Source organism: Erinaceus europaeus, chromosome 2 (assembly GCF_950295315.1).
Source record: "Erinaceus europaeus chromosome 2, mEriEur2.1, whole genome shotgun sequence".
NCBI lineage: Eukaryota > Metazoa > Chordata > Mammalia > Eulipotyphla > Erinaceidae > Erinaceus > Erinaceus europaeus.
Window position 1 is genome coordinate 189,899,505 of NC_080163.1, and position 26,382 is coordinate 189,925,886.

General features: G+C 51.4%; 1 protein-coding gene across 2 annotated transcripts; it reads left to right on the forward strand.

Annotated features, from left to right (window-relative positions):
* Window positions 1-1,573: 1,573 nt before the first annotated feature.
* On the forward strand, window positions 1,574-15,392 carry CCDC97 (coiled-coil domain containing 97). 2 transcript variants are annotated; one of them, XM_060185998.1, is made up of 5 exons: window positions 1,574-2,583; window positions 6,171-6,626; window positions 12,135-12,413; window positions 12,775-12,904; window positions 15,237-15,392. In XM_060185998.1, exons 1-5 carry the CDS (start codon window positions 2,532-2,534, stop codon window positions 15,283-15,285), a joined length of 966 nt encoding a protein of 321 aa, XP_060041981.1. In that variant the 5' UTR covers window positions 1,574-2,531; the 3' UTR covers window positions 15,286-15,392. The 2 variants fall into 2 exon arrangements, with proteins under 2 accessions (XP_060041981.1, XP_007536655.2); XM_007536593.3 differs by having other exon boundaries at window positions 1,579-2,583; window positions 15,232-15,392.
* The last annotated feature ends 10,990 nt before the right edge of the window (window positions 15,393-26,382 follow it).

The window sequence follows — 26,382 nt, forward strand, 5'->3', positions numbered from 1 at the left end:
TTAAACCTGGGCCCTCAGTTTAAAACTCCACTAGTTCGTTTTAAAATCTGTTCTCTTCTTTACAGCCACACAGTCCAAAATCCCTTTGGGCATCTGAGTAAAGGGTATGAAACGGGTCCCAGGTTGGAGGGTGAAGTGGGGCCAGTTTGGTGCAGAGACCATCACTGGTCTGTTGGAGGTGATTCCTGGGGGAGATGTCCATTGGCCTCATGTTGGCTGCTGGCCAAGCCCCTGCATCCATGCTAACTGGGGTCCCAGGAGCTCTTGGAGAATGAAGCCACACACACCTACCTGCACCTCCTCCCATGGCTACTTTTTATATTTTGAGAAACTAAAGTACTGCTGCATCCACTCAGTTCCCTGTGCTGTCCTTGACACTCTGGTGTGCCTGGGGCCAAACCCAGGATTTCTCATAAGGGCAGATGCCTTACCTTGCTAAGTCACTGGGCCCCTCAGGGGCTTCTTACCTAGCCAGTGCACTTGCTGTGTTCGCTACCCTTTTCTGAACAGTATGGGGGCACATTGTGGCCAAGGTAGTCCTGGACCCTGTTCTTAACTGCTCTGTTTATGTTGCTCCCTAGACCTGTCAGGGATGTCTTTCTGGAGTAGTGGACACCCTCATTGAAACATGAAGGATGAATATGAAGTAGTAACGGCAGGAAGATGAGTGAGGCAGGCCCAGATTGGGCAAACAACACCAGTTGTGTTGGCAGGGGAAGGGATGAGGAAAGGGCTTCTACAGAAGGATTATTTATTTATTTAAGAAAGGATTAATTAACAAAACCATAGGGTAGGAGGGGTACAACTCCACACAATTCCCACCACCCAATCTCCATATCCCACCCCCTCCCCTGATAGCTTTCCCATTCTCCATCCCTCTGGGAGCATGGACCCAGGGTCATTGTGGGTTACAGAAGGTAGAAGGTCTGGCTTCTGTAATTGCTTCCCCGCTGAACATGGGCGTTGACTGGTCGGTCCATACTCCCAGTCTGCCTCTCTCTTTCCCTAGTAGGGTGTGTCTCTGGGGAAGCGGAGCTCCAGGACACATTGGTGGGGTGTTCAATCCAGGGAAGCCTGGCCAGCATCCTGATGGCTTCTGGAACCTGGTGACTGAAAAGAGAGTTAACATACGAAACCAAACAAATTGTTGAGCAATTTTTTTTTTTAATAGGGTAAATCACTTTCTTGCTGAATCCTCATAGTCTATCATCCTTTGTGATATCATTTCTTCATTGTCACAGGAGTGGTCTGTTCAGCCCCTACCCCTCGTTTTGGGAAGGATCCCTAGTCTTGTGAATAGGCCATAGGCTACCTCAAGTGGCAGCAGGCTTGGAGGTGAGAGTGGGTGGGGAAAGGGAGAAGGAAATGGATGGCTCCTTGAATTAAGGACACTAGAGTGTCCCCTTTTCCCTCCATAGGGAGAACAGGCTGTGAGGACAAAACTAGGCTGGAAGTTCCCTTCCTTTAGGCTCATATGTGGGATAACAGCACCCTCTGCTGACCTCCCCTGGTATATGTCTAGCTATCAGTGGGGTAAAACCTAAGGCCTTAAAACATCCTTTATCCTAGAAGTGTAACCATGTATAGTGATTATCCACTCCTGGCAGCAATGGATGGCCACACACCTATCTCCAGTTTCACAACCTGGCAGTTTTTATTGGCTAGAGACAGAAATTGAGGGGGAAGGGGGAGATAGAGGAGGAAAAAACAGCTGCAACATTGCTTCACTGCTTGTGAAGCTTTCCCCCTGCAGGTGAGGACTAGGGTCTTGAACCTGGGTCTTTGTGCATTGTATCATGCATTCAGCCAGGTGTGTCACTGGCATTCTTGACATAAGTGAACTACGGGATAGTTTGCTGCTACTTTCAATTTCAGATCAGTGGTTATTTTGTTCTGGAGTAGTTACAAATCCCTTTTGGAATATATTCATGGTCATGAACCTCTACTGTGGAAAATGTACACAGTTTTGCCTAAAGATTTGTGAAGTTCTCATCCTCTGCAGTCCATCTTGGCACATGTGTTGGGGACTGAACTTGGGAACCTCCAATGCAGTCCTCTTTGCCACGCCACCCAGCTGCAAAAGTGGGGGTTCTTCCGTCTTGTACTAGGCAGAGGCTGGGTGTGTTGACACAAGGGCTGAAGCGAGTAAATAATCTTCGAGAGGATAGGTGTGTCTGAACCAAAAGAGCCAGAACCCTCAGGCTCTGAACAGTGTCCAACCATCCGTGCTAAAATGAAGCATGGTGGGCTCCGGGGTCAGCAGTGGACAGGCTGAACAATGTTTCAGAATCCTGTTGTAACTTCCGAACCTACAGCAGAAGCAGAAGAGAATCTCCAACCCCAGCGCCCTGATCCTGGCCGCTCAGGGAGCATCGCATGCGCAGCACACCAAGGTCCGCCTTCGGGCGGAACTTTAGTTCCAGGGTCAGCCGCGCACCCGGCCGCGGGGGAGTGTGCTCTACCGGATGTGCCTGCAGAGGACGCGGGGCCGGGATTAGTTTGTGGGGCCGTTGCTGCATCCTGGGTTTAGGATGGAGGCCGTGGCCTCCGCGACCCCGGCGACGGCTGCGAGAGAACCCGAAGGTGAGGGCCGGTCCACGCGGAGGCGGCGGGAGGGGACGACTGTGGGGTCACCGGGACGTCGATCCCTGTGGTCGCGGAGGAGGACTGTTGACGGGGGGACATCCGCCCGGGCTCTCCGCGGCTCCTGGAAACGAGTCTTCCGGGGCGTCCCCGACTCGTCAGCCGCCTTCCTGCCGGCCCTAACCTGCTTGTTTGTTAAAAATTCGGCTGCTCGTGCATGTGAAAGACAGAGAGGGTGCGGGTGGTGGTGCACTGGTTGAGTGCATGTGTTACAATGAGCAAGGACCGGGGGTCGAGACCCCAGCCCCCACCTGCAGGGGGGAAGCTGTGTGAGTGTGACGCAGGGCTGCAGGTGTCTCGCTGTCTCTCTCCCTCTCTCCCCCTTCCTCTCAACTTGTGTATATCCAATAAAGATTTTTAAAAAGAGAGAGAGAGAGAACCAGACATCACACCTGTGCAGGTGCTGCAGAGGATCAAACTCGGGACCTGCCTTACTTGCTGAGCCGCTTCCCGGACCACCCTGACCTGCTTTCCTGCCTTTTTGTTTTCTCCCTTCTTAAATCCCCACCCCTGTGGTTGTGAAGTGGAATCATCACTAGCCAAGAATTAGCAAAACTCGAGGCTGCGGGAGTGTTAGCTGGGCTGATTTACTTTTGCTCACCTGTGTTTGAAGTTTTCCATATTAAAAGGTGTTATTAATAACATATAATGTTTATTATTTATTGGATAAAGACAGAACTTGAGAGGGGAGGGGGATATAGGAAGAGAGACTCCTGCAGTCCTGCTTCACTGCTTGTAAAGCTTTCCCCCTGCAGGTGGGGACCTGGGGCTCGAACTGGGTCTTGTGCAGTATAACATGAGCACTTAACCAGGTAAACCACTGCCCAGCCCCTCCCCCCCTTTTTTTGTAATTTTTCTATTGAGATTAATTATTTAAAGTCAGCAGTAAATACAGTTGTTTGATATGGATCTTCCCCTTTTAAAATATTTTTATTTGACTTGATAGGACAGAGAAGTTGAGAGGGGTAGGCGAAAGAGAGGAGACAGACATCTATAGCATTGCTACACCACTTACAAAGCTTTATCCCTGCAGGTGAGGACCAGAGGCTTGAACTCAGGTTGTTGCACATGGTAGCATGTGTACTCAGTTGTATCACTACCACCAACCCTGTGTGAACTCAGGGTTCACAGCCCTAAAAAGCTAGCTGTTGAGGAAATAACTTACACTAGGGTGAAGCCTCCTGTGCATGAGGTCCTAGGTTTGAACCCCAGCCCCACATGGAAGGCACCATGTAAAGCTTGGAGGATAGTGGAGCCGTGCAGGGGGTGTCTCTCGACTCTTTCTTGCAAGAACTAAGGAATGAAAAAAGTGGAGCTGGATTCACAGTGCCAGCACCGAGTCCCAGTGGTAACCTTGAAGGCAAAAGAAAAGAAAAGAAAGCTTTGACAATCCCCACTGGTTTGCTTGGCTGCTTGGCTGGGAAGTGAAGAGAAAAATGGAATGCCGGTTACAGGTGTAATGAGTGTCAGAGAGGTGTTGGACACACCTGCCTCAAGGCCTTTGCACTGGCTCTTCGCTCTACGTGGACCTCTTTCTCCGGAACCTCATGGCTTGGTCCTGTGCCACCTCAAGGCTCTATGGAAATGTCACTTATTGTTGTTATTGCTGTTGTGTTTATAATCACAACCTCCAGCCTAGGAAGTAGCTCATATCTCACCCAGTAGAACTCATAGCTTCACATGTGTGATGCCCTGAGCTTGAGTTTAAGCACCACAGACAGCACTAGGGTACACTTCATGGGTGACGGAAGGGTGTTGTGGTATGTCTCCCCTCTGTCTCTCACCCTCTCTCCTCTAAAAAATAATAAAAGAGAGGGTCAGGATAGTTGACACTATCCTGTGCGAGGACCTGAGTTTGAACCCCTGGCATCACATGGGAACACACACGACACCAGGGAAAGGTCATGAATGGTATAGTGCTGGGATGTATCTTCTCTTAATCCAGCGCCTCTGTAATTAAGGGGGGGGGAATGAAGTGGAAAAATCATACAGAGGTGAAGCCCAAGATAGAAGAATGAATGAATGAGAAAAATGGATGGGTGGTTCGGCAGGTGGCACAGCCATTCAAGTATGAGGTCCTGAGTTCGATCCCTGCCAGCACATGTACCAAAGTGAGGTCTAATTCTTTCTCTTATCTTTCTAATAAATTAATAATCTTTTTTTGTTTGTTTTTTTAATATTTATTTTATTTATTTATTCCCTTTTGTTGCCCTTGTTGAATAATCTTTTTTTTTAAAAAAAAAAAGGACAAGAAGGCTGCTCGATGATATGTTTGCACATGCAAGAAATCCTGACACCATGTTTTAAAATAATTACATTAATGGGGGTCGGGCAATAGTGCAGTGGATTAAGCACACATGGCACGAAGCGCAAGGACTGGCAGAAGGATCCGGTTCGAGTCCCCAGCTCCCCACCTGCAGGGGAGTCACTTCACAGGCGGTGAAGCAGGTCTGCAGGTGTCTGTCTTTCTCTCCCCGTCTCTGTCTTCCCCTCCCCTCTCTATTTCTCTCTGTCCTATCCAACAACAACATCAGTAACAATAATAATAACCACAACAGTAGTAAAACAACCAGGGTAACAAAAAAAAAAAAAAAAGGGAAAAAATAGCCTCCAGGAGCAGTGGATTTGCACCGAGCCCCGGCAATAACCCTGGAGGCAAAAAAAAAAAAAAAAGATAATTACATTAAAATTGAAGCTACCAGGAGTCAGGCGGTGGTGCAGTGGGTTAAGTGCAGGTGGCGCGAAGCGCAAGGACAGGCGTAAGCATCCTGGTTTGAGCCCCCGGTTCCCCACCTGCAGGGGAGTCGCTTCACAGGCGGTGAAGCAGTTCTGCAGGTGTCTATCTTTCTCTCCTCCTCTCTGTCTTCCCTTCCTCTCTCCATTTCTCTCTGTCCTATCTAACAACGACGACATCACTAACAAAAATAACTACAACAATTTAAAAAAACAAGGGTAACAAAAGGAAAAATAAATATTTTTTAAAATTGCAGCTTCCCTGCCTACTACTACTATTATTACTATTACTATTATTGAGGAATAGAGACCAGAGCGCTGCTCAGCTCTGGCTTATGGTGGTGCTGGGAGTTGCTGGGACTTGAGAGCCTCAGGCATGACAGTCTACTGCAGAACCATTATGCTGTCTCCCCAGCCCAGCTTTCCTGCACTCTAACCTCCTCCTCACTTTATTTTCCTGTTTCCTATTTATTTCATATGATGCAGAATTTGTAGCTAGAGGACAAGCTCCCATATCTGGGACACTGGGAATTGAACCTGGAGCCTGAGACATGGAAACCCTGCACTCTGTCAGCTGAGCTCTTTCCCCAGCCACTTCCCTCTCTGCAAGACTGAGAGAACCACCTAACACATTATTTGTGTTGTTATTATTTTTCCCATCACACTGAAACCTGAGCTCCGTGCTTAGTGCGGTGGCTCCAGGGCCCAGGACACATGGAGTGACCCCGAGGCTGAGCTCCCAGGCTCTTCCCCTCTACCCCTGTACTAACCACCACCCTTCCCTCTCCCCGCAGATGGCACAAAGCCCAGCCCTGGGCACTGGGGGGAGCTGAACACGACGCCTGACCCTTCCGGGCCCCAGGACCCTGTGGCAGCGGTGGAAGGAGCCTCCGAGCCCCTGGGTGCCGGTGCCCCCTGGGCCGCCAACACGGCCGTGACCGACATGCTGCGCGCCGTGGCCGCCAGCCGGCTGCCCGTGTGCAGCCAGCAGCAGGGTGAGCCCGACCTCACGGAGACGGAGAAGGTGGCCATCCTGGGCCGGCTGTACCGCGACAAGCCTCTGGTGTTCCTGGAGCGCTTCCGCACGGGCCTCCGCGAGGAGCACCTGGCCTGCTTCGGCCACCTGCGTGGTGACCACCGCGCCGACTTCTACTGCGCCGAGGTGGCCCGGCAGGGCGCCGCCCGACCCCGCGCCCTGCGTACCCGCCTGCGGAACCGGCGCTACGCGGCGCTGCGGGAGCTCATCCAAGGTGCGGGGACGCAGAGCAGGGGCGCTGGGGTGCTGGGAGACCAGGACACGGGAGAGGCTCAGGGAGAGAGAAAGGACAGGCAGTGGGAAGGATCAGAATTTACTTATTTTACCAGAGCACTGCTCAGCTCTGGTTTCTAGTGAAGGATTGAACCTGGGACTTGAAGCCTCAGACACAAGAATCTTTGTATAACCGTTATGCCGTCTTCCCCACCCTGGGTCAGATTTTTTTTTTTTTAAATTTGCTTCCAGGATTATCGCTGTGGCTCTGTGCTGGCACTATGAATCTACCACTCCTGATGGCCATTTTTTTTCCACATGATTGGATAGGACAGAGAGAACTTGAGAGGGGAGGGAGAGAGAAAGATACCTGCAGACCTGCTTCACCATTTATGAAACGACTCCCTGCAGGTGGGAAACTGAGGACTCAGACAAGATCCTGAGCGGATCCTCATACTTGGGTACTATGTGCGTTTAATCAGGTACACTGCCACCTGGCCCCTATTTATTTGTTCATTTATTTTTACCAGAGCTGAGCTCTGGCCGTTAGTGGTGCCAGGGATAGAACTAAGGGTGCAGAGCCTTGGACATAAAAATCTCTTTGCATAACCACTATGTTGCCTCCCCAAGGCCTCTGGATCAGAATTTTAATAGAGAACAGAAGCACTATGTCAGGGGCCAGGTGATGCACCTGGTTGAGCGCACATTACAATGCACAAGGACCCAGGTTGGAGCCCCCAGTCCCCACCTGCAGGGGGAAAGCTTCACAAGTGGTGAAGCAGTGCTACAGGTGTCTGTCTCTCTTATTCTCTATCTCTCCCCTTCTTTCTTGATTTCTGGCTGTCTCTATCCAGTAAATAAATAAAGACTAAAAAAAAAAAGTACCATCTTAGACCAAGGGGCCACGAATGCTGCACCCAGCACTGTGATAACTCGTTACCCATGTGTAAAGCGAGATGCCTACCTCACACCATAAACAAGGGCCTTGACGTACACCCAAGGGAGTCATGTATTATGCCCCAAGGTCAAAAAGGCCTTCATGAACAACAAACATGTCAAGGCCATGAAAAAAAAACAAACAGACTTTCCCACCCACCCATCCCTAAGGGCCTTTTGTGCTAATACAGTTTCATTGGCACTATTTATTTACTTATTTTTCATCTTAAATTCAGAGGGAGCTGGGGAGAGAGAGAGAGAGAGAAAGAGAGAAAGAAAAGACACCCTTCCCATGTGCATGGTGTCTCCCCAGGTCCTTGCATATGGTAAGATGTGTTCTCTATGGTTGAGCTACCTTCCAACCCCACACTGAATTCTTTTTGACTGTGACATAACTAGAAGCATCTTTGTGACCAAAGACACCAAAACTGAATTGACAGATGAGAAGAGCAGTGGCCAGGAAGGGGGCTCAGTGATCAAGCACAGAACTCACATGTATAAGGCCCAGGTTCAGCCCCCAGCACCACATATCCTGGGGAAGTGCTTTGATCTATCTCTCTAAAAACTGGTTTATAAAATGGAGGTTGGTGGGGGGAGGTGGTTGGCAAAACAGCTCACTTGGGTAGTGCACCTGTTTATTTTTAATATTCATTTATTTATTCCCTTTTGTTGCCCTTGTTTTTTTATTGTTGTAGTTGTTGTTATTGATGTCGTCATTGTTGGATAGGACAGAGAAATGGAGAGAGGAGGGGAAGACAGAGAAGGGGAGAGACAGACACCTGCAGACTCACTGTGGGAGAAATGTAAACTGTGCCCCTAAGCGCTGTAAAACATCCGAAATTTAAAAAAAATTAATGGGGAAGGAAAGAGCTAGTGATACAGGACCAGCTAAGATTCTGGTCTCCAGTAGGTCCTGCAGTGGATAAGGTATTGGAGTCTTATCTTTGAAACATGGGGTCCAGAGTTCAATCCCCACCATAGCAAGTGCCAGAGTGATACTCTGGTGGGTGTGTTCGTTCACGCTCTCTCTTTTTCTCTCCTTTAGAAACAATGTAGACTAGCAGAGAGTAGACAGCATAATGTTTATGCAAACAGACTCTCACGCCTGAGGCTCCAAAGTCCCAGGTTCTTCTTCTTCTAGCGTTTGCCCTTCTTTCGTAGCCAGTCAACAGCATCAGGTTGAGCCTGATGTAAAGTTTCAAGACCTCCTTTGAATCTGGAGAGGTGGCAGTCGTTGACTATGTGGGTCATAGTCTGTCTGTAGCCGCAGGGGCAGTTCGGGTCGTCTCTGGCTCCCCAGCGATGGAACATAGCGGCGCACCGGCCATGGCCTGTTCGATAGCGATTGAGGAGGGCCCAGTCATAACGTGCTAGGTCAAAGCCGGGTGGACGCTTGCAGGGGTCTGTGATGAGGTGTTTGTTCTTTACCTCAGCTGACTGCCAGCTCTGTTTCCAAGAGTCTGGAACAGAGAAGTTCAGTGTAGGTGTAGGGGACCAGATTGGATGACGAGACGTCAAGCATTGGACAGGGTGGGCGAAGATATCCACGTATATTGGCAGGTCCGGTCGAGCGTAGACGTGGGAAATGAACTTAGATGATGCCGCCTCCCGACGAATATCTGGCAGGGCGATGTTGCTAAGAACTGGCAGCCATGGAACCGGGGTGGAACGGATGGTTCCAGAAATTATCCTCATGGAGGAATATAATTTGGAATCGACCAAGTGGACATGGGGGCTACGAAACCATACTGGGGCACAGTATTCTGCAGTGGAATAGCATAATGCCAGAGATGATGATCATAGTGTGGAAGCGCTCGCGCCCCATGAGGAGCTGGCCAGTCTTGCAATGATGTTATTCCTCGCGCCCACCTTTGCTGCAGTTTTTATGAGATGTTTGTGAAATGACAGAGTGCGATCGAGAGTAACGCCAAGATAGACTGGCTGGGCTTCATGCCGGATTCTCGTATCGCCAAGCTGCACATTAAGCTCCCAGGTTCAATCCCCTGCACCACCATAAGCCAGAGCTGAACTGTGCTCTGGTTAAAAGATAAAAAAAATAAAAATAAATGTAGGTAAGGAAAAGACTGTAGTGAAAGAGATACAGAAAGGGGTGTTTGGGCAGTAGTGCAACAGGTTAAGCACACATGGCACGAAGTGCAAGGACCGGCGTAAGGATCCCGGTTCGAGCCCCTAGCTTCCCACCTGCAAGGGAGTTGCTTCACAGGTGGTGAAGCAGGTCTGCAGGTGTCTGTCTTTCTTTCCTCCTCTCTGTCTCCCCTCCTCTCTTCATTTCTCTCTGTCCTGTCCATTAACAATGACAATAATAACAACAACAATAAATAAGGGTAACAAAAGAGGAAAAAGGGCCTCCAGGAGCAGTGGATTCATAGTGCAGGCACTGAGCCCCAGCAATAACCCTGGAGGCAAAAAAAAAAAAAAGAGAGAGAGAGATACAGAAAGGGAACAGAGATGAAAGAATGAGTGATGTAGTGTTAGATGACAGAGACAATGTAGGAGAGACATGGGTAGAGATACAGGAGGTAGAGAGAACAAGGATAAAAGAAACTGGGACAGGGTGACATTCAGAACCAGGGAGGAGGGGGGATGAAAAGAGAACACAGAGAGTCAGGTGGTAGCGCAGCGGGTTAAACGCACATGGTGCAAAACGCAAGGACCAGTGTAAAGTTCCTGGTTTGAGCCCCTGGCTCCCCACCTACAGGAAAGTCGCTTCACAGGTGGTGAAGCAAGTCTGCAGGTGTCTATCTTTCTCTCCCCATCTCTGTCTTTCCCTCTTCTCTGCATTTCCCTCTGTACTGTCCAACAACAACGATATCAACAACAGCAACAGTAATAACTACAACAATGAAACAACAGGGGCAACAAAAGGGAATAAATAAATATGTTTTTAATACTTTATTTTATTATTTACTTATTCATTCCCTTTTGTTGCCCTTGTAGTTATTATTGTTGTAGTTATTATTGTTGTCATGGTTGTTGGATAGGACAGAGAGAAATGGAGAGAGGAGGGGAAGACAGAGAGGGGGAAGGAAAGACACCTGCAGACCTGCTTCACCGATTGTGAAGCGACTCCCCTGCAGGAGGGGAGCCGGGGGCTCGAACCGGGATCCTTACACCGGTCCTTGCACTTTGCACCACGTGCGCTTAACCTGCTGCGCTTCTGCCCGACCCCCAATAAATAAATATTTTTTTTAAATCTTGGGCAGGGGGAGGTAGCATAATGGTTATGCAAACAGACTGTCAAGCCTGAGGCTCCAGAGTCCCAGGTTCAATCCCCTGCACCACCATAAGCCAGAGCTGATCAGTGCTCTTAAAAAAAAAAAAACTTTTTTTAAAAAAAAGAGAACATGGAGATGTCGGGCAGTGGTGCACCTGGTTAAACTCACACAGTGCAGTGCACAGGACTGAGATTCAAGGCCCTGTTCCCCACCTGCAAGAGGAAAGCCTCACAAGTAGTGAAGTAGAGCTGTAAGTGTCTCTGTCTCTCTCCCTCTCTTTCTCCCCCTCTCAGTTTCTGTCTCTATCCAATAATAAATACATAATTAAAAATATTTTTTTAAGGGGCTGGGTGTTGGTGCACCTGTTGAGAGCACATGTTACAGTGTGCAAGGATCCAGGTTCAAGCCCCCGGTCCCCAATGCAGGGGGAAGCTTTGCAAATGGTAAGCACTGTTGTAGGTGTCTCTCTGTCTCTCTCCCTTTCTATCACCCCCTTCCCTCTCGATTTCTGGCTGTCACTATCCAATAAAAAAAGATAATAAAAAGAAATTTTTTTAAAGAGAGAGAGAATATGATAGAAGATACCAGAAACTAAGGAATAGTAGCATGAGGAGAGGGCAAGATGGAGGACAGGACAGGGAGAGCCAAAGACCCTGTGGTGTCTGCAGAGACCACAATTCCTAGCATTCTCACCCTGACCTCACAAGTCAAGGCTTGGACCAGTAACAGTATGGACTCGAGCCTGTTTGACTGCAGCCTGTTACCTGAGGGATAGAACCAGCCCACAGGAGAGATGCACAGGACTGGGTCTCAGGGTGGCCGCAGAAAGGAGCCTTCCAGGAAGCCAGGAGGTCTGGGGTCTGAGCAAGTGCTCTGTCTCGCCTGATCCTGCCCTCACCAGAGCCACCTTCGCAGGGTTGTACAGTTACCTGCCCAGCAGTGTCCAGGTGTCTGTCTGTACCAACAGCCACACTGGGCCCCGGCCAGCAGACACACATCCGGCATCCCACACACGACACCCGCCTGCCTCATCCTCCTGCACACAGCCTGTCTCACAGGTACCCTGGGAGGTGTGCTGCCCCCGCACACGCACACCAATGGGCGACCGGCCCAGGCAGCACACATGCTCGGGCCAGGGTGTACACAGGCCTGGCAGCACACACATGCTTGGACACGTGCAGCTGCGGGCCCAGTCACGCACCCAGGCCTCACGACACAACATGCACAGACGCCTGTGCTTACGTGTCTGTGGCTCCCTGCAGACGTGACCACACACAGGCAGACATATCTGCTGGGGCTCCTTCACCCCACACCCAGCCAGCCTGTACCCTCTGCAGGGGGTGAGTACTTCAGTGACGAGCAGATGCGCTTCCGGGCCCCGCTGCTGTACGAGCAGTACATCGGGCAGTACCTCACAGAGGAGGAGCTCAGCGCCCGCACTCCGGCCCCCCAGCAACCCCGGCCCGGCTCCCCCAGCACACCCGCCTGCCCGCTCTCCGACCTGCTGCTCCAGTCCTACCAGGAGCGGGAGCTGCAACAGCGGCTGCTTCAGCAGCAAGAGGAGGAGGATGCCTGCCTGGAGGAGGAAGAAGAGGAGGAGGACAGTGATGAGGAAGGTGAGGACCAGCAGCAGGGATGCCCAGTCCGGGGGCCCCCTCTGTGAGCACTGTGACATCCCTCACCCACCTGGCTCTGTTTCTGACCCCCCCACACTGCTCCAGCACCTCTGTCCCCCCCCCAACACTAGGTGATTTCCCCAGCCTCTGAGCCTCTGCTCACACTGTCCCCTCTGCCAGGACCTGACCCTGTCCCATAGCCTTGGAGCACTGGATTGCCACATGTTTGCTATGCACCCTGGGAGGGCAGGGACCAGGCCAGCTTGGTCATCACTGTGCCCACAGGGCCGCTCAGCACTCAAGGGAGGCAGGGCAGGACCTCACCACAGCGCCCTCACAGGCTTGTCTCCCCCACCCACAGACCAGAGGTCTGACAGAGACTCAGAGACCTGGATCCCTGACTCTGAGGAGAGGCTCATCCTACGGGAGGAATTCACCAGCCGGATGCACCAGCGCTTCCTGGACGGCAAGGATGGGGACTTTGACTACAGGTGCTCCCTGCCCCCATCTCTCACCCCAGTGCGCCCCGCCCTGGCCTTCTAGGGCCCGTGCCCCTCTAAAAGGGAGGCCCCTTCCAGGGAGGGGGGGTTAGAAGGCCTGGAACACTTTCCAGATCATGGGCCCTAGGGTCAGAGCCACCAGAAACCAGTAGGTGACTTTGGAGGAGCTTTGTCTATCTCTGCACTGTGGTTCTCATAAAAGGACAGGAGCAGCCAGGGCTGACATTCACCTTAATCTTTGTAAAATGCTGGAGCGTTTCCTTTCTGGCAAGTGGTGGTGGCCTGGTAGGAGGCCTCTACTCCCAGTGTCCCCAGCTATTCCCCCCCACTCCCACCCCCACAATGCCAGACCTCCTCCTGCCATAGGAAGACGGACCCATCCAGCAGAATTCAGCAGTGATATTGAGGGTCTGTAAGTGGGCACCCCTATAGTGCTAGGGACACCCCAAGGCTGAGACATCTGCCACCTGCTTTAGAAAAGGATTTTGCGGGAGTCGGACGGTAGCGCAGCAGGTTAAGCGCAGGTGGCGCGAAGTGCAAGGACCGGCGTGAGGATCCCGGTTTGAGCCCCCGGCTCCCTACCTGCAGTAGAGTCACCTCACAAGTGGTGAAGCAGGTCTGCAGGTGTCTATCTTTCTCTTCCCCCCTCTGTCTTCCCCTCCTCTCCATTTCTCTCTGTCCTATCCAACAACAACGACATCATTAACAACAATAATAACTACAACAATACAACAAAAAGGGCAACAAAAGGGAATAAATAAAAAATTTTAAATATTTATTCCTTTTTTTTGCCCTTGTTTTTTTGTTGTAGTTATTGTTGTTGTTATTGATGTCTTTGTTGTTGGATAGGACAGAGAGAAATGGAGAGAGGAGGGGAAGACAGAGAGGGGGAGAGAAAGACAGACACCTGCAGACCTGCTTCACCACTTGTGAAGTGACCCGCCTGCAGGTGGGGACCCGGGGGCTCGAACCCGGATCCTTACGCCGGTCCTTGCATTTTGCGCTACCTGCGCTTAACCGGCTGCGCTACCGCCTGACTCCCAATAAATAATTTAAAAAAAAAAAAGATTTTGCAAGAAGAGGAGACAGGATAATGGTGATGCAAACAGACTCTTGTGCCTGAGGCTCTGAGGTCTCAGGTTCAGTCCCCTGCACCACCATAAAGCAGAGCTGAGCAGTGCTCCAGTTTTGCCACCCTGACAATGCAAGAACAAGCGGACTTTCAGCAGGCCCAGCAGTAGGTGGGGATCACTTCAGGAGCAGCATCTGGTGACCAGAGCCTCCCCGGCCCCAACGGGGTCCCCAGCCCTGGAGGCAAGTCTAGCTGACCCACTTCCAACTGGCAGAACCTTAGCACTGTGTCAGGGCCTGGGGGAGCTGCTCTTAGTCAGTTTCTCACTACCGTCACAAAGCCACAGACCTAAGCCACAGCCCCATGAGGAAGCAGCTAAGTGTTGGGAGTGGTGGAAACAAAGCCTTTTCCCTCTCTGTGTCCCCTCAGCTGTGCGTTCAGCCACCAGCGCTGAGCACTTAGGATCCAGGCTGAGGACACAGCTGGGAAGAAAGCCCAGAAAGAGGTTCCACTCTGGTGAAGGAGACCAGAAGCAGTCAGCAGTGGTGGGGATGGGACCACAAAGCAAAAAGGGAGTTGAGAGCTTGGTAGAGAGAATAACAAATGTGCAAAGAGACTCATGCCTGAGGCTCTAAAGTTCCAGGTTCAATCCCCAGCACCACCATAAACCAGAGCTGAGCAGTGCTCGGTGAAAAGAAAGAAAAAGAAAAGAAAGATTGAAATAGGGAGGAAAGATTGAAACAGGAAGGGAGTGATGGAGGTGGTCGGGCAGACCCTCTGAGGACCTGCAGGAAGGAAGGGGTGGCACAGCTGGCCCAAGAGAGTGTCCTCGGAGAGGGGTGGCCTGCACCCAAGTAAACGGGAGTTTGGAGCAGAGGAGCTCCTCACTTCCAAGCAGGATTTGTTTCTAAGGCTAAGCCCATCACCTCAGGGGTGGCTGGGGGGTGGGGGGGCTTCATCCTGTGTTCAGCAGGTTTAGCGCCCCTTCCCTACCCCTTCCCAGGGGCGGCAACCAGAATTTCTCCTTTTACCCACCCCACCCCACCCTCACAGCAAAATCCAAAGAAAGGACATCTATCCAGCCACCAGTGGAGGGCCTTGGCTTCCGAGGGCCCTCGGACTCTCAGCCTGGGTCTCCAGAGCCTCGGGTGGGGAGTCCAGGACCTTGGGCAGAGAGCCCTGTCCATCTCTAACACAGGCTGATGGCCCTCCCTGCTGCCTATCTCCCCTCCCCCCCAATACACAGCACAGTGGACGACAACCCCGACTTCGACAACCTGGACATTGTGGCCCGGGATGAGGAGGAGAGGTACTTTGACGAAGAGGAGCCCGAGGACGCGCCCAGCCCCGAGCTGGATGGGGACTGACAGCTGCCACACCCCCAGCAGACCATGTTCAGGATACCAGCAGCTCAGTCAGAGCCTCCTCCTCTGTGGGGCACCACCACAGCTGCCCCACTCCCCCAGCTTGCTGGGTCTGGTCTCACCACAGACGCCTCCCCTCCCCTCTTCACCCAGGGTGCCCTGCCTCCCCCATCCCCGGAACCCTGCCTCTGGTTTTCACTGTCTCTCTGTTTCCTTCCTCAGCTTCTCTCTGGTTTTCTTCTCCCTGCCTTTCAATCTCTTACTTTGTGCGCGTTTCCTGCCCTCTCTCTTTCTCTCCCTTCCCATGTCTCTGTTCTCTGCTCCTTGACCCCTGTCCCATGAGGAGCGTCTTCCTCCCTCACCAAGGCAGGTCACAGCTGAATTGGCCAAGTGGGTTATCAATGTTAATCTCAGGAATGGGGTCGCCCCAAGGCCCCCTGCCCCCACCCCCTTGGTCTCTGCCCCTCTTCTTTCTGACTTGGCCTCTGCCACCTTCCTGCTGTGCCGCCTCTGCTGGTCCTGTCCTGCTTTCTGCCCCTCAGCCATTATCTCTGGTTCTCACTGTCCTCACGCCCCCACAGTAGCCTGGCTGTGGGCAGGGCAGACTTGAGTGCACCCATAAGCCCTGACCTCTCCCCCAAGACCCAGACTTGAGGGCCACCAGTTTGGGCATAGGAGGAGGAGGTGTCCTGGGGGACTGGAGGGGATCTCCCCCTCACCCGGCCCCACTGGCCCCCCTCTGCCCAGCAACACTTTTTCCTTTCCTTCACTTCCTCCACCACTCCCCCTTCTCCTGTTTACACTCCCCAAATACGCACAGGCTGTTATCATGGGTCTTGAGTCATCCCACACACACAGCCTGCCCCAGCGTCCCTGTCCCCCAGCCGGCCACAGGACCCGCCTCACTGAGCCCCCTGCCACCCTGGACTAATGGGAGCCAGATGGCCTCCGGGTGACTCAGCCCTGGGCCTGTGGGAACCCAGGCATCCCGCCTTCCCATGCCCCCACACCCAGCTCCTGCTCCCTGAGTAGACAAACACACAGAAGGGGCCAGTGGCTAGTGGGGAGGACAGAAAGGAGGGGCCTGGGGACTTCTTACTCCTGTGAGAGGGAGCTGTGACATCCTGCCAGGGCCAAGCCTGAAGGACCCTCAAAGTCACCCCACTGGGCAGGTGGCCCAGAGTGAGGGAGGCCCCCTGAGGCCATGGCTCTTGACCCCATCTAGCCTCAGCTCTGCCCCCTGGGGCACCCAGAATCAGAGCTAGTGAGAGTTGGGTAGAGGCCAGGGCCCACTCAGACAGTCTTAAATAAAGTTCCGGTTGCTGGGTGGGTAGTGCCATCCCTGGCCAGGCCTGACAAGGAGGCCCGACAACTCCAAGTCTCCATCCAGATGGCCAAGCCACCAGTCACAGACGGGTCAGGGGAGGCCCAAAGGGGTGTCCTCAGAGATGGGAACTAGCAGGGGTCCACACAGCGCCTAGAAACTCAGCTGGCCCCTCGGAGCCCACAGGTGTATAGACAAGCCCCCCCCACACACTGGGAAGATGAAGGACTAGATGTTGGTGACAGCAGAGCCTCAGTGCTGGGCAAGTCGGGAGAGACCCCCTGTACTTTGGGGCTGCCAGGACTTGGCCTTCAGCTCCCAGAGGAGACACCAGGTTGGCTGTCCCTGGGCTACATGCAAGACCAGGAGGGGCCACGTGTCTCTTCCCTTCCTCTCACTGATCAGAACTCTGTGCACACGTTCTTCACCTCTCCTGTCATTTCCTCATTAAAACTCATGTACTTTAATATACCGTAAATTTGTTATATAATAATTACACACCACCACCACCCCCCCAGTGAGAAACAGCACTTTAGTCAGTCAGGGTTAGTCAGATGGCAGCAACATGAGCGGCTGAGACAGAGGCGGAGCCTGTAAGGAGGGATGACAAGGGGCACACCCCCTGTTCTAGGGCTGGGGGGGAGGCTGGCCCGGAGAGGCTGAGTCAGGGAGGGAGGTCCACCCGCCTGCCTGGGGGGATCCCCTAGTTGACATCCGGCCCCCACCCCCGTGTCTCCTGTCTATCCTGGCCACCACCCCCCAGGTCAGACACCTCTGTGCCTCCTGCCAGAGCCCAAAGCAGCTCCTTCCATGCCTGCCTGCCCTCCCCACCCTTCTTCCTGACCTCTTTGGATTACCTTCTTTCCCTTTTTTTTAAGGTCTGTTTATTAATGTGAAAGACAACCAGACCGTTACTGTGGCACATGCGATGTCAGGGATTGAACCTAGAACCTCACGCTGGAGAGTCAGTCAGATCCTCTAGCCGGTGCCACCACCTGGGTTGCCGAGTTCCCTTCATTCTTGGAACCTCTCTAGAGGTCAGTGTCTCCTCCCATCTAGGTCTCCCTTTCTTCCCCCTTGGTGGTTCCATGCCTCTGTCTCTCCTCTCCCTCCTCCCCCTTCCCTTGTCATTCCCTCCAGCTCTGAGCCTGTCAATGTTTCTTGTAACCCTGTCCCCAGGCCTTCCTCTGGTGTACCCCTCCTGCCCTGCTCCAACTCTTCTTCACCCTCAGTTTTTCCTAACCCTCCCCCTGCTGTCTCTGGCCCCTCTTCTGTCTCCCATACTCTGGGGAACCCAATCAGCACATCCAAGTCAGAGGTCCACTGGTGGCCCCTAGGAGCCCAAAATGAGGGGTTGCCACCTCCCCCTCACCCAGGAGGAGGACCCGGGAGGGGGCAGTGAGGCTGTGTCCTGTCTGTCCAGAAGGAAGTGTCTGTGCTGTGGCCTGGTCACCCTCCCCCCCCCCCCCCCGCCCCCAGGACCTGCCAGCCTGCTGCCGCCCCCGGGCTGGGCCCAAGTAAACACAGCCGAGGCCGCCTGGGATATTTATACTGAGGCCAGGCACCAGTCCAGTGCCCACCACAGCCCCTGCCCTGCCCTGCCTGCCACAGCCAGCCCCAAGCCAGCGTGGCACCAGCCGGCAAGGGGGCTCACCGCAGGCACAGCCTCCACTCAGCACGGCAGCCACTGGGCATGGTGCCTGAGATGCCAGTGGCTTCCGTGTGGACATAGGACACCCCCTATCTCCCTTCTACACACACACACAAACTAAGACAGACTGCAAAACACAAAAAACACAAGCAGCTGCTGATGAAGATGAACAAACACCTAGCTGCTGAGAATGCACTGCAAAGAGATGCAAAACAGAGACCCCCACACAGGAACTCACACATTGAACTCAATGGCCCACATGTGGGAACACAAAATAGAGATGCCACCAGAGACTGACAACACCGGACCCTAAGAGGAACACAAGACACACCAGAACATGAAGGCCAGCTTGAGAGACACAACAGGTTTGAATATTCATGGCACATAGATGATGAGACCCTGAAACTTCTCACTCAGCTGCAGACCCACAAGTACTGGAGACCCCTGAAAACAGGCTGTGTATAAGAGACAAAAAACACTTCCTTGAAACCTGTCTTTCTCACAGACTCTTAAACAGGCACAAGAAACACCCACCTTTCAAGTTAACTTAGACTGGGAATACACAAATTGAAACCCAAGGAAGAACAGCAAAGATACTGAGAAAACAACTCTGACAGGACAGGAGAGACAGCATAATGGTTATGCAAACGACTTTACTCTCTTCTGAGACTCCAGAGTCTCGTTCAGTCCCCACCTAGTCACCCAGCTGGTGTGTTGGAGACACAAACTCCCACCACACAGCCTACAGATACACACATGAATCCTGAACACAGGCCTGGGGAGGGAGACAGCATAATGATTACTAAAAAGGATTTTCATGCCTGAAGCACCAAAGGTCCCAGGTTCAATTCCCAGCACTACCATAAGGCAAAGTGAGCAGTACTCTGGTAAAATAAAATAATAAATCCTGAGCACATTCCCATTAATAAGGCTGCTGAAATAGCTCACTTGGATAGTGGGCTGCTTTGCCATGTCCTCTACCCAGATTTGGCTCCTGCCCTCACTGCAATAAAAGAAGGAAGCTTTTGTTTTTCTTTTTTGTAGTTATTGATGTCGTTGTTTTGGATAGGACAGAGAGAAATCGAGAGAGGAGGGGAAGATAGAGGGGGAGAGAAAGACACCTGCAGACCTGCTTCACCACTTGTGAAGTGACTCCCCGCAGGTGGGGAGATGGGGGCTTGAACTGGGATCCTTAACCTGGTCCTTGTGCTTTGTGCCATGTGCGCTTAACCCGCTGCACTACCACCCGACTCCTAGTTTTCTTTTGCCAGAGTACTGCTCAGCTCTAATTTATGGTGGTGTGGGGGGATTGAACCTGTGACCTGAGAGTCACAGACAAGAGAATCTATTTACATAACCATTAGACTATCTCCTCCATCCAGTGCTGTGTGGTTTTCTTTTTTGATTTGTTTTTTTCACTTTCACTCTCTAAAAAAAAAAAAATCACATTAGAAAGTCTGGGAGGTGGCGCAGTGAATAAGGCTTTGGACTCTCCAGCATGAGGTCCCGAGTTCAGTCCCCGGCAGCACATGTACCAGAATGATGTCTGGTTCTTTCTCCTATGATTTCTTATGAATAAATAAAATCTTTTTTAAAAGAAAGGCTGGGGAGATAGCATAGTGATTACACAAAAGACTTTCATGCCTGGAGTTCCTAAGTCCCGGGTTCAATCCCTTGCACCCCCACAAGCCAGAGCTGTGCAGTGCTCTTCTACTAAAAGCATGCATGTTAAAAACTGACAAAAGTCACCAAGAACAGTCCGGAAGTCCAGAGATCTAAGGGGAAGAGGTGGGGGTACTCTCCCTCACCACCACCACTCCACCTCTTTCTCATACCCACCCAGTCCCAGGCCTGTCTGGGGGAGGGGGCAGGAAGAACTGAGCTGGCCTCCCCCCAGCACTGCTTCCTGCCCCCTCGGGGGCGACGGGAAGCTGGAGCTCCAGCCGGAACCCAGGCTCCCCCCACTGACTTCCCTCTGAGCCAGGACTGCCCACAGAGGCGGGGGATGGGGAGTGGGGCGCCCCCAACCTCCCCCCACCCTACCCCTGTAGCTGGCTACGGGCCAGGCCCGAATGAACACCAGTGGCAGGGGCAACACACCCAGCAGCTGGGGAAGGTGCAGTCTGCAGCTCAGGCCATGCCCGGCAGGTGGGCGGGGTGTGACCCAGTGCAAGCAGCTGGGACTTGTCCTGGGGTATCAGCTTCTCTGCCGAGCCGGGTGTGTAAGGGCCACGACCCCGGGGGCGTGTCTGGGTGTGTGGGAGCCGCTCGCTAGTCTGGGGTGTGACAGTGTCTGGGAATGACGGGTCAGCTACTGTCTGCCGGGCCGGGACTCCCCGACCGACCTTCGTGGGGGGCTGGGAGATGCCAGAGACAGAGGGACTGGGCACAGGCAAGTGTGTCTGTGTGTCTGTGTGTGTCTGTGTCTGTGTCCGTGTGTGTCTGTGTCCTCGATGTGTCCTGTGTTGGAGCTCCAAGCCTGTTTTCTGACTGTGACCCCGTGAAGGATGTTTGTGGAGCTGCCACTGAGCATACACACACACACACCAAAAAAAAAAAAAAACCCTGTCTCATTTCCTGACCTGGCTTCCTTGCTGAGAGGTGGATGTCAGTGAGGCACTGGGTCTCATCTGTCTGTCTCTTTAGATGGAAATAGAAAGGCAGAGGTAGCCCCCATCCTCTCTCAATTCCTCTCTCTCTATCCAATAATAAATAAATAAATAAATAAATAAATATATTTTAAAGAAAAGAAAGAGAGAGGGCTGGGGAGACAGCATACTAATTATGCAAAGAGCTCTTCAAGCCTCGGACTCCAAAGGTGCCAGGTTCAATTCCCCAGCATCAGTGTAAAAAAAAAAAAAAATAGACACCAAAGCTTCCTTTAATATGGTGGGGGCCAGAGGCTTGAACCTGGATCCTTGCTCCAGTCCTTCCTCCTGCTTTGTATTCTGTGCACTTAAACTAGTATGCCACTGCCCAAACCAGTCTTTTTTCTTTTTTCTTTTAAATTTTTATTTTATTTATTTTCCCTTTTGTTGCACTTGTTTTTTTTACTGTTGTAGTTACTATTGTTGTTGTTATTGATGTCATCGTCGTTCGATAGGAGAGAAATGGAGAGAGGGGAAGACAGGGAGAGAAAGATAGACACCTGCAGACCTGCTTCACCACCTGTGAAGCAACTCCCCTGCTTTGCCCCACGTGCGCTTAATGACTCCCCCGTCTTTTTTCTTTACAGATAGAAAAGCAAAGAGGGAGGGGGGCCAGCACTGGGGCACCAGGTTAAGCACACACATTACAGTGCTCAAGGACCCAGGTTCAAGCCCCTGGTACCCCACCAACAGGGAGGAAGCTTCACAAGTAGTGAAGCAGAGCTGCAGGTGTCTCTCTGTCTCTTTCTCTCTCCTGCTCCTCTCAATTTCTCTGTCTCTATCCAATAATATATAAAATTTTAAAAATTAAAAGGAAGGAAGGAAAGAAAAAGAAAAAGAAAAGCAGAAAGAGAGAGAGGGCATGGGCTCTTGCGTGTACTGCTTTTTACTATGACCCCCGTGGACACCTTTGTGTCTCTGCTTGGGGCTGGAGGGGAAGCCCCAAGGCTGGGCTATGTGTTTGTAACCTGGCCTAATGTGACAACCTCCCCTCCCCACCCCACTCCCAGAATCTTGGGAACTGCAAGGACAACAATCCTTATTAATATGTCTCCTTGCAAGGTTCTCCATCCACCACAAGACTGGTGATGGTACATGTTCCAGCAGAGTAAACTCCCCTCGCATACCACCCCTACCCCATGCCCATCTCTCCCAGACACACAGGACAAGGAGAGTGATCATATTTTTCTTTTTTTTTGCCTCCAGGGTTATTGCTGGGGCTCAGTGCCTGCACCATGAATCCACCCACTGCTCCTGGAGGCCATTCCCCCCCCCCCTTATTGCCCTTGTTGTTGTAGCCTTATTGTGGTTGTTGTTGTTGATGTCGTTCGTTGTTGGATAGGACAGAGAGAAATGGAGAGAGAAGGGGAAGACAGAGGGGGAGAGAAAGACACCTGCAGACCTGCTTCACTGCCTGTGAAGCGACTCCCCTGCAGGTGGGGAGCCCGGGGCTCGAACCAGGATCCTTATGCTGGTCCTTGCACTTTGTACCACGTGTGCTTAACCAGCTGCACTACCGCCCGACCTCCAGTGACCACATTTCTATCCCTGGGCTGCTTGGGGACTAAGTGCCCCGCAGGACAAAGCAAGTGGCCCGGTCCTCCTTCCCCCAGGGGTAGGGGTGCTGAGGGCTCTCAGAGAGGCAGGGGAGAGATGAGAAGGGGAACTAAAAACTGGGAGGCTGAGTAGAAACTGAGAGGCTAGAGAATGAGGAAGCGGAAGGGAATTCACACATAAGAATGGGAAGAAACAGAGGCAGCAGAGAGAAAACCACCCACTCACACTGGTTCGTGCCACTGTCATTTCTTGCAGGGAAAATGGGTCTTGCTGTGGTCACCCTTCCTGAAATCCAGTCATTGCTCAACCATTAGGCGCCCCCTGAGCACCTCAGTTGAGCCAAGTCTCCCCACACACACCATTTTCTGAACCCTGGGATGGCTCCCGCTCCCTCAGTGCAAGTTCTCACACGCCTGGTGTGGCCTGCGTGGCAATAATAGTGCAAAGATGATGTGTATTACAGACCTTCAACTCCAAAGGCCTGGGTTCAAATCCCAGCTCTTCTACTTCCTAACTGTGTGACCCAGTTTTTCCCCCTGCCACAAGGGCTATCACTGGGGCTCAGTACTGCAGTACTCCACCATTCCTCCTGGAAGCTATTAATTTTTTTTAAGTTTTGTTTATTATCGGATAGAGACAGAAATTGAGAGGGTGAGAGACAGAGAGATACCTGCAGCTGTACTTCACCATTCATGAAAATTTCCCCCTGCAGGTGGGAACCAGGGCTTTGAACCCTGGTCCTTGCACACTGTAGTGTGTGCATTTACTCTGGTGAACCACTGCCTGGCACCCGGAAGCCATTTTCTTTTCTTTTATTTATTTACTTTCCCTTTTGTTGCCCGTGTTGTCTTTTTATTGTTGTTGTAGTTATTATTGTTGTTATTGATATTGTCATTGTTAGATAGGACAGAGAGTAATGGGAGAGAGGAGGGGAAGACAGAGGGGGAGAGAAAAATAGACACCTGCAGACCTGCTTCACTGCCTGTGAAGAGACTCCCCTGCAGGTGGGAAGTTGGGGTCTCGAACCGGGATCCTTACACTGGTCCTTGTGCTTGGCGCCACGTGCGCTTAACCCGCTGTGCTACCGCCCAACTCCCGCCATTTTTAATAAAGGATGAGAAATAAAGAAATAGTGAGAGGAAAAAGAAGACAGGGCTGGGGAGATAGCGTAATGGTTCTGCAAAGACTTTCTTGCTTGAGGATCCAAAATCCCAGGTTCAATCCCCTCACACAAGTCAGAGCTAAGCAGTAATTTGGTTTCTGTATCTTTCTCTCTATAGCATAGTAGTTCGGCAAAATATTTTAATACTTGAGGCTACAAAGCCTCAGTTCAATCCCCAGCACCACCATAAGCCAGAGCTGAGCAGTGCTCTGGTAATAATGATGATGATGAAAAACATTTGAGAAAGAGAGAGAGAACAGATACATTTAGCACTGCTCTACTGCTTGTGAAGTTTCCCCTGCAGGGGATACTGGGAGTTTGAACCCAAAGCCTCCTGCATAGTAATGTGCACTCTACCTTGCTCCATAGCGGCTGTAACCTGAACAAATCACTGACCATCTCTGCACCTCAGAAGTCATTTCTGGAATCAAATGGTCTCTGTGGCAGCAGTTGTCAAATCTCTCCTATGAAGGGCCACATAGCAGATATTTTCTTTCTTTTTTAAAAATTTTTTAAAAGATTTTATTTATTAATGAGAAAGATAGGAGGGGAGAAAGAACCAGACATCATCTTATGCCTGAGGCTCTGTCAGGTCCCAGGTTCAATCCCCCAACCCCCCCCCGCACCACCATAAGCCACAGCTGAGCAGAAAAAAAAAAAAAAGAACTAGACATCACTCTGGTACTTGTGCTGCCAGGAATTGAACTCAGAACCTCATGCTTGAGAATCCAATGCTTTATCCACTGCGCCACCTCCTGGACCACTTTTTTTTTTTTAATTTTTAAAGGGAACTCTTTTTTTTTTTTTAATACTTTATTTTTGAGAGACATGCAGAGAGAGAGAGAGAAAGAAACACCAGAGCACTGCTCAGCTCTGGCTTATGGTGGTGCAGGGGACTGAACCTAGGACTTTGGAGCCTCAGACATGAGAGTCACTTTGCATAACCATTATGATATCTCCCCTGCCTGATATTTTCTTTCTGTTTTTAAATAATATTTATTATTATTTTTTTTTACCAGAGCACTGCCCAGCTCTGGTTTATGGTGATGTGGGGGATTGAACCTTGGACTTTGGAACCTCAGTCATGAGAATCTCTGTATAACCATTATGCTATCTCCCCCACCAAAATTAATTAATTAATATTTACATTTCTCAGTTTCCCACATAACAGTCCAGTCCCCACTAGGTCCTCCTCTGCCATCATGTCCAGGATCTGAGCCCTCCCCCCGCAACCCAGTCTTTTACTTTGGTACAATATTTATTTTAATGAAACGGAGGTACAGAGACCAGAGCACTGCTCAGGTCTGGTTTATGGCGGTGCTGGGGATTGAAGGTTGGACCTCAGAGCCTATGGGCGAGGTGGTCGGTAGCATGCCCATTTGAGTGCACATGTCATAATGTGCAAGGACCCAGGTTCAAGCCCTGGGTCCCCACCTTCAGGGAAGAAGCTTCATAAGCAGTGAAGCTGGTCTTCAGATGTTTCTCTTTTTTTCCTCTGCCCTATATCACAAATAATAAAAATTTTTTTTAAAAAAAAGCAAGTCTTTTGCATAACCACTATGCTATCTACCCTGCCCTAGATATTCAATTTCCACTCCACTCTGTCCTTATGGCACTAAAACAGCCAAAGTCCCTGTGTGAACACATGAGCTGGGCCGAGCTCCAGTAAGACTTCCGGTAGAAGGCCTAGCTGGCCGAGCCCTGCTCTGCCTGGCTGTGGGGAGAAGGCCCTGAGTAAGTAGATGCCTACCTGGCAGGGAAGCTTGTTGTTACTCTCAGGCTTGTGAGTGTCATGATCTGACTCAGCTCCCAACACCCTCTGCAGCTCCCTAACCACACTGGCCTCACCCCAAGTGCATCCTCATTTCCAAGCCTTGGCTTTTGTCCTCCTGCTACAAAGAACACTCTCCCCCATAACCCTTCCATGCCCCCTCCCACCCCGTCGCCTTGGTTTCCCCTTCATGTCTCAATTGTTACTGTCTCCCCCAAAACTATCTCACTCCATCCTGTGTTGCTGGCTTCATGAAGACATGTCTTCCTGTCTTCACTCAACATGTCTCCTACCCAGAAAGTAGGTACCTGCTGGGCAGAACTGACACTTTAATCTTTGGGCTTTCTAGCCTTTGAAGTGTGTGTTGGAGGGGATAGGGGGCTGGGGAGACAGCATAAATAATGGTGATGCACAAAGACTTAACTGCCTGAGGCTCCACAATCCCAGGTTCAATCTCCAGCACAATCATACACCAGAGCTGAGCAGCACTCGTCTCTCTTTGTATCACTTTCATTAAAAAAATCAAACAGGAGTCGGGTGGTAGCGCAGCGGGTTAAGCACAGGTGGCACAAAGCACAAGGACTGGCGGAAGGATCCCGGTTAGAGCCCCCGGCTCCCTGGAGTCACTTCACAGGCGGTAAAGCAGGTCTGCAGGTGTCTATTTTTCCCCTTCTCCCCTCCTCTCTCCATTTCTCTGTCCTATCCAACAACAATGACATCAAGAACAACAACAATAACTACATCAGTAAAACAATACAAAGGCAACAAAAGGGAATAAATAAAATAAATATTTTAAAAAAATCAAACAGGGCCAGGCAATAGCGCACTCAGTTAAGTGCACATTGTACTAAGTGCAAGGACCTGCACAAGGATCCAGGTTTGAGACCTGGCTCCCCACCTGCAGGGAAAATACTTTATAA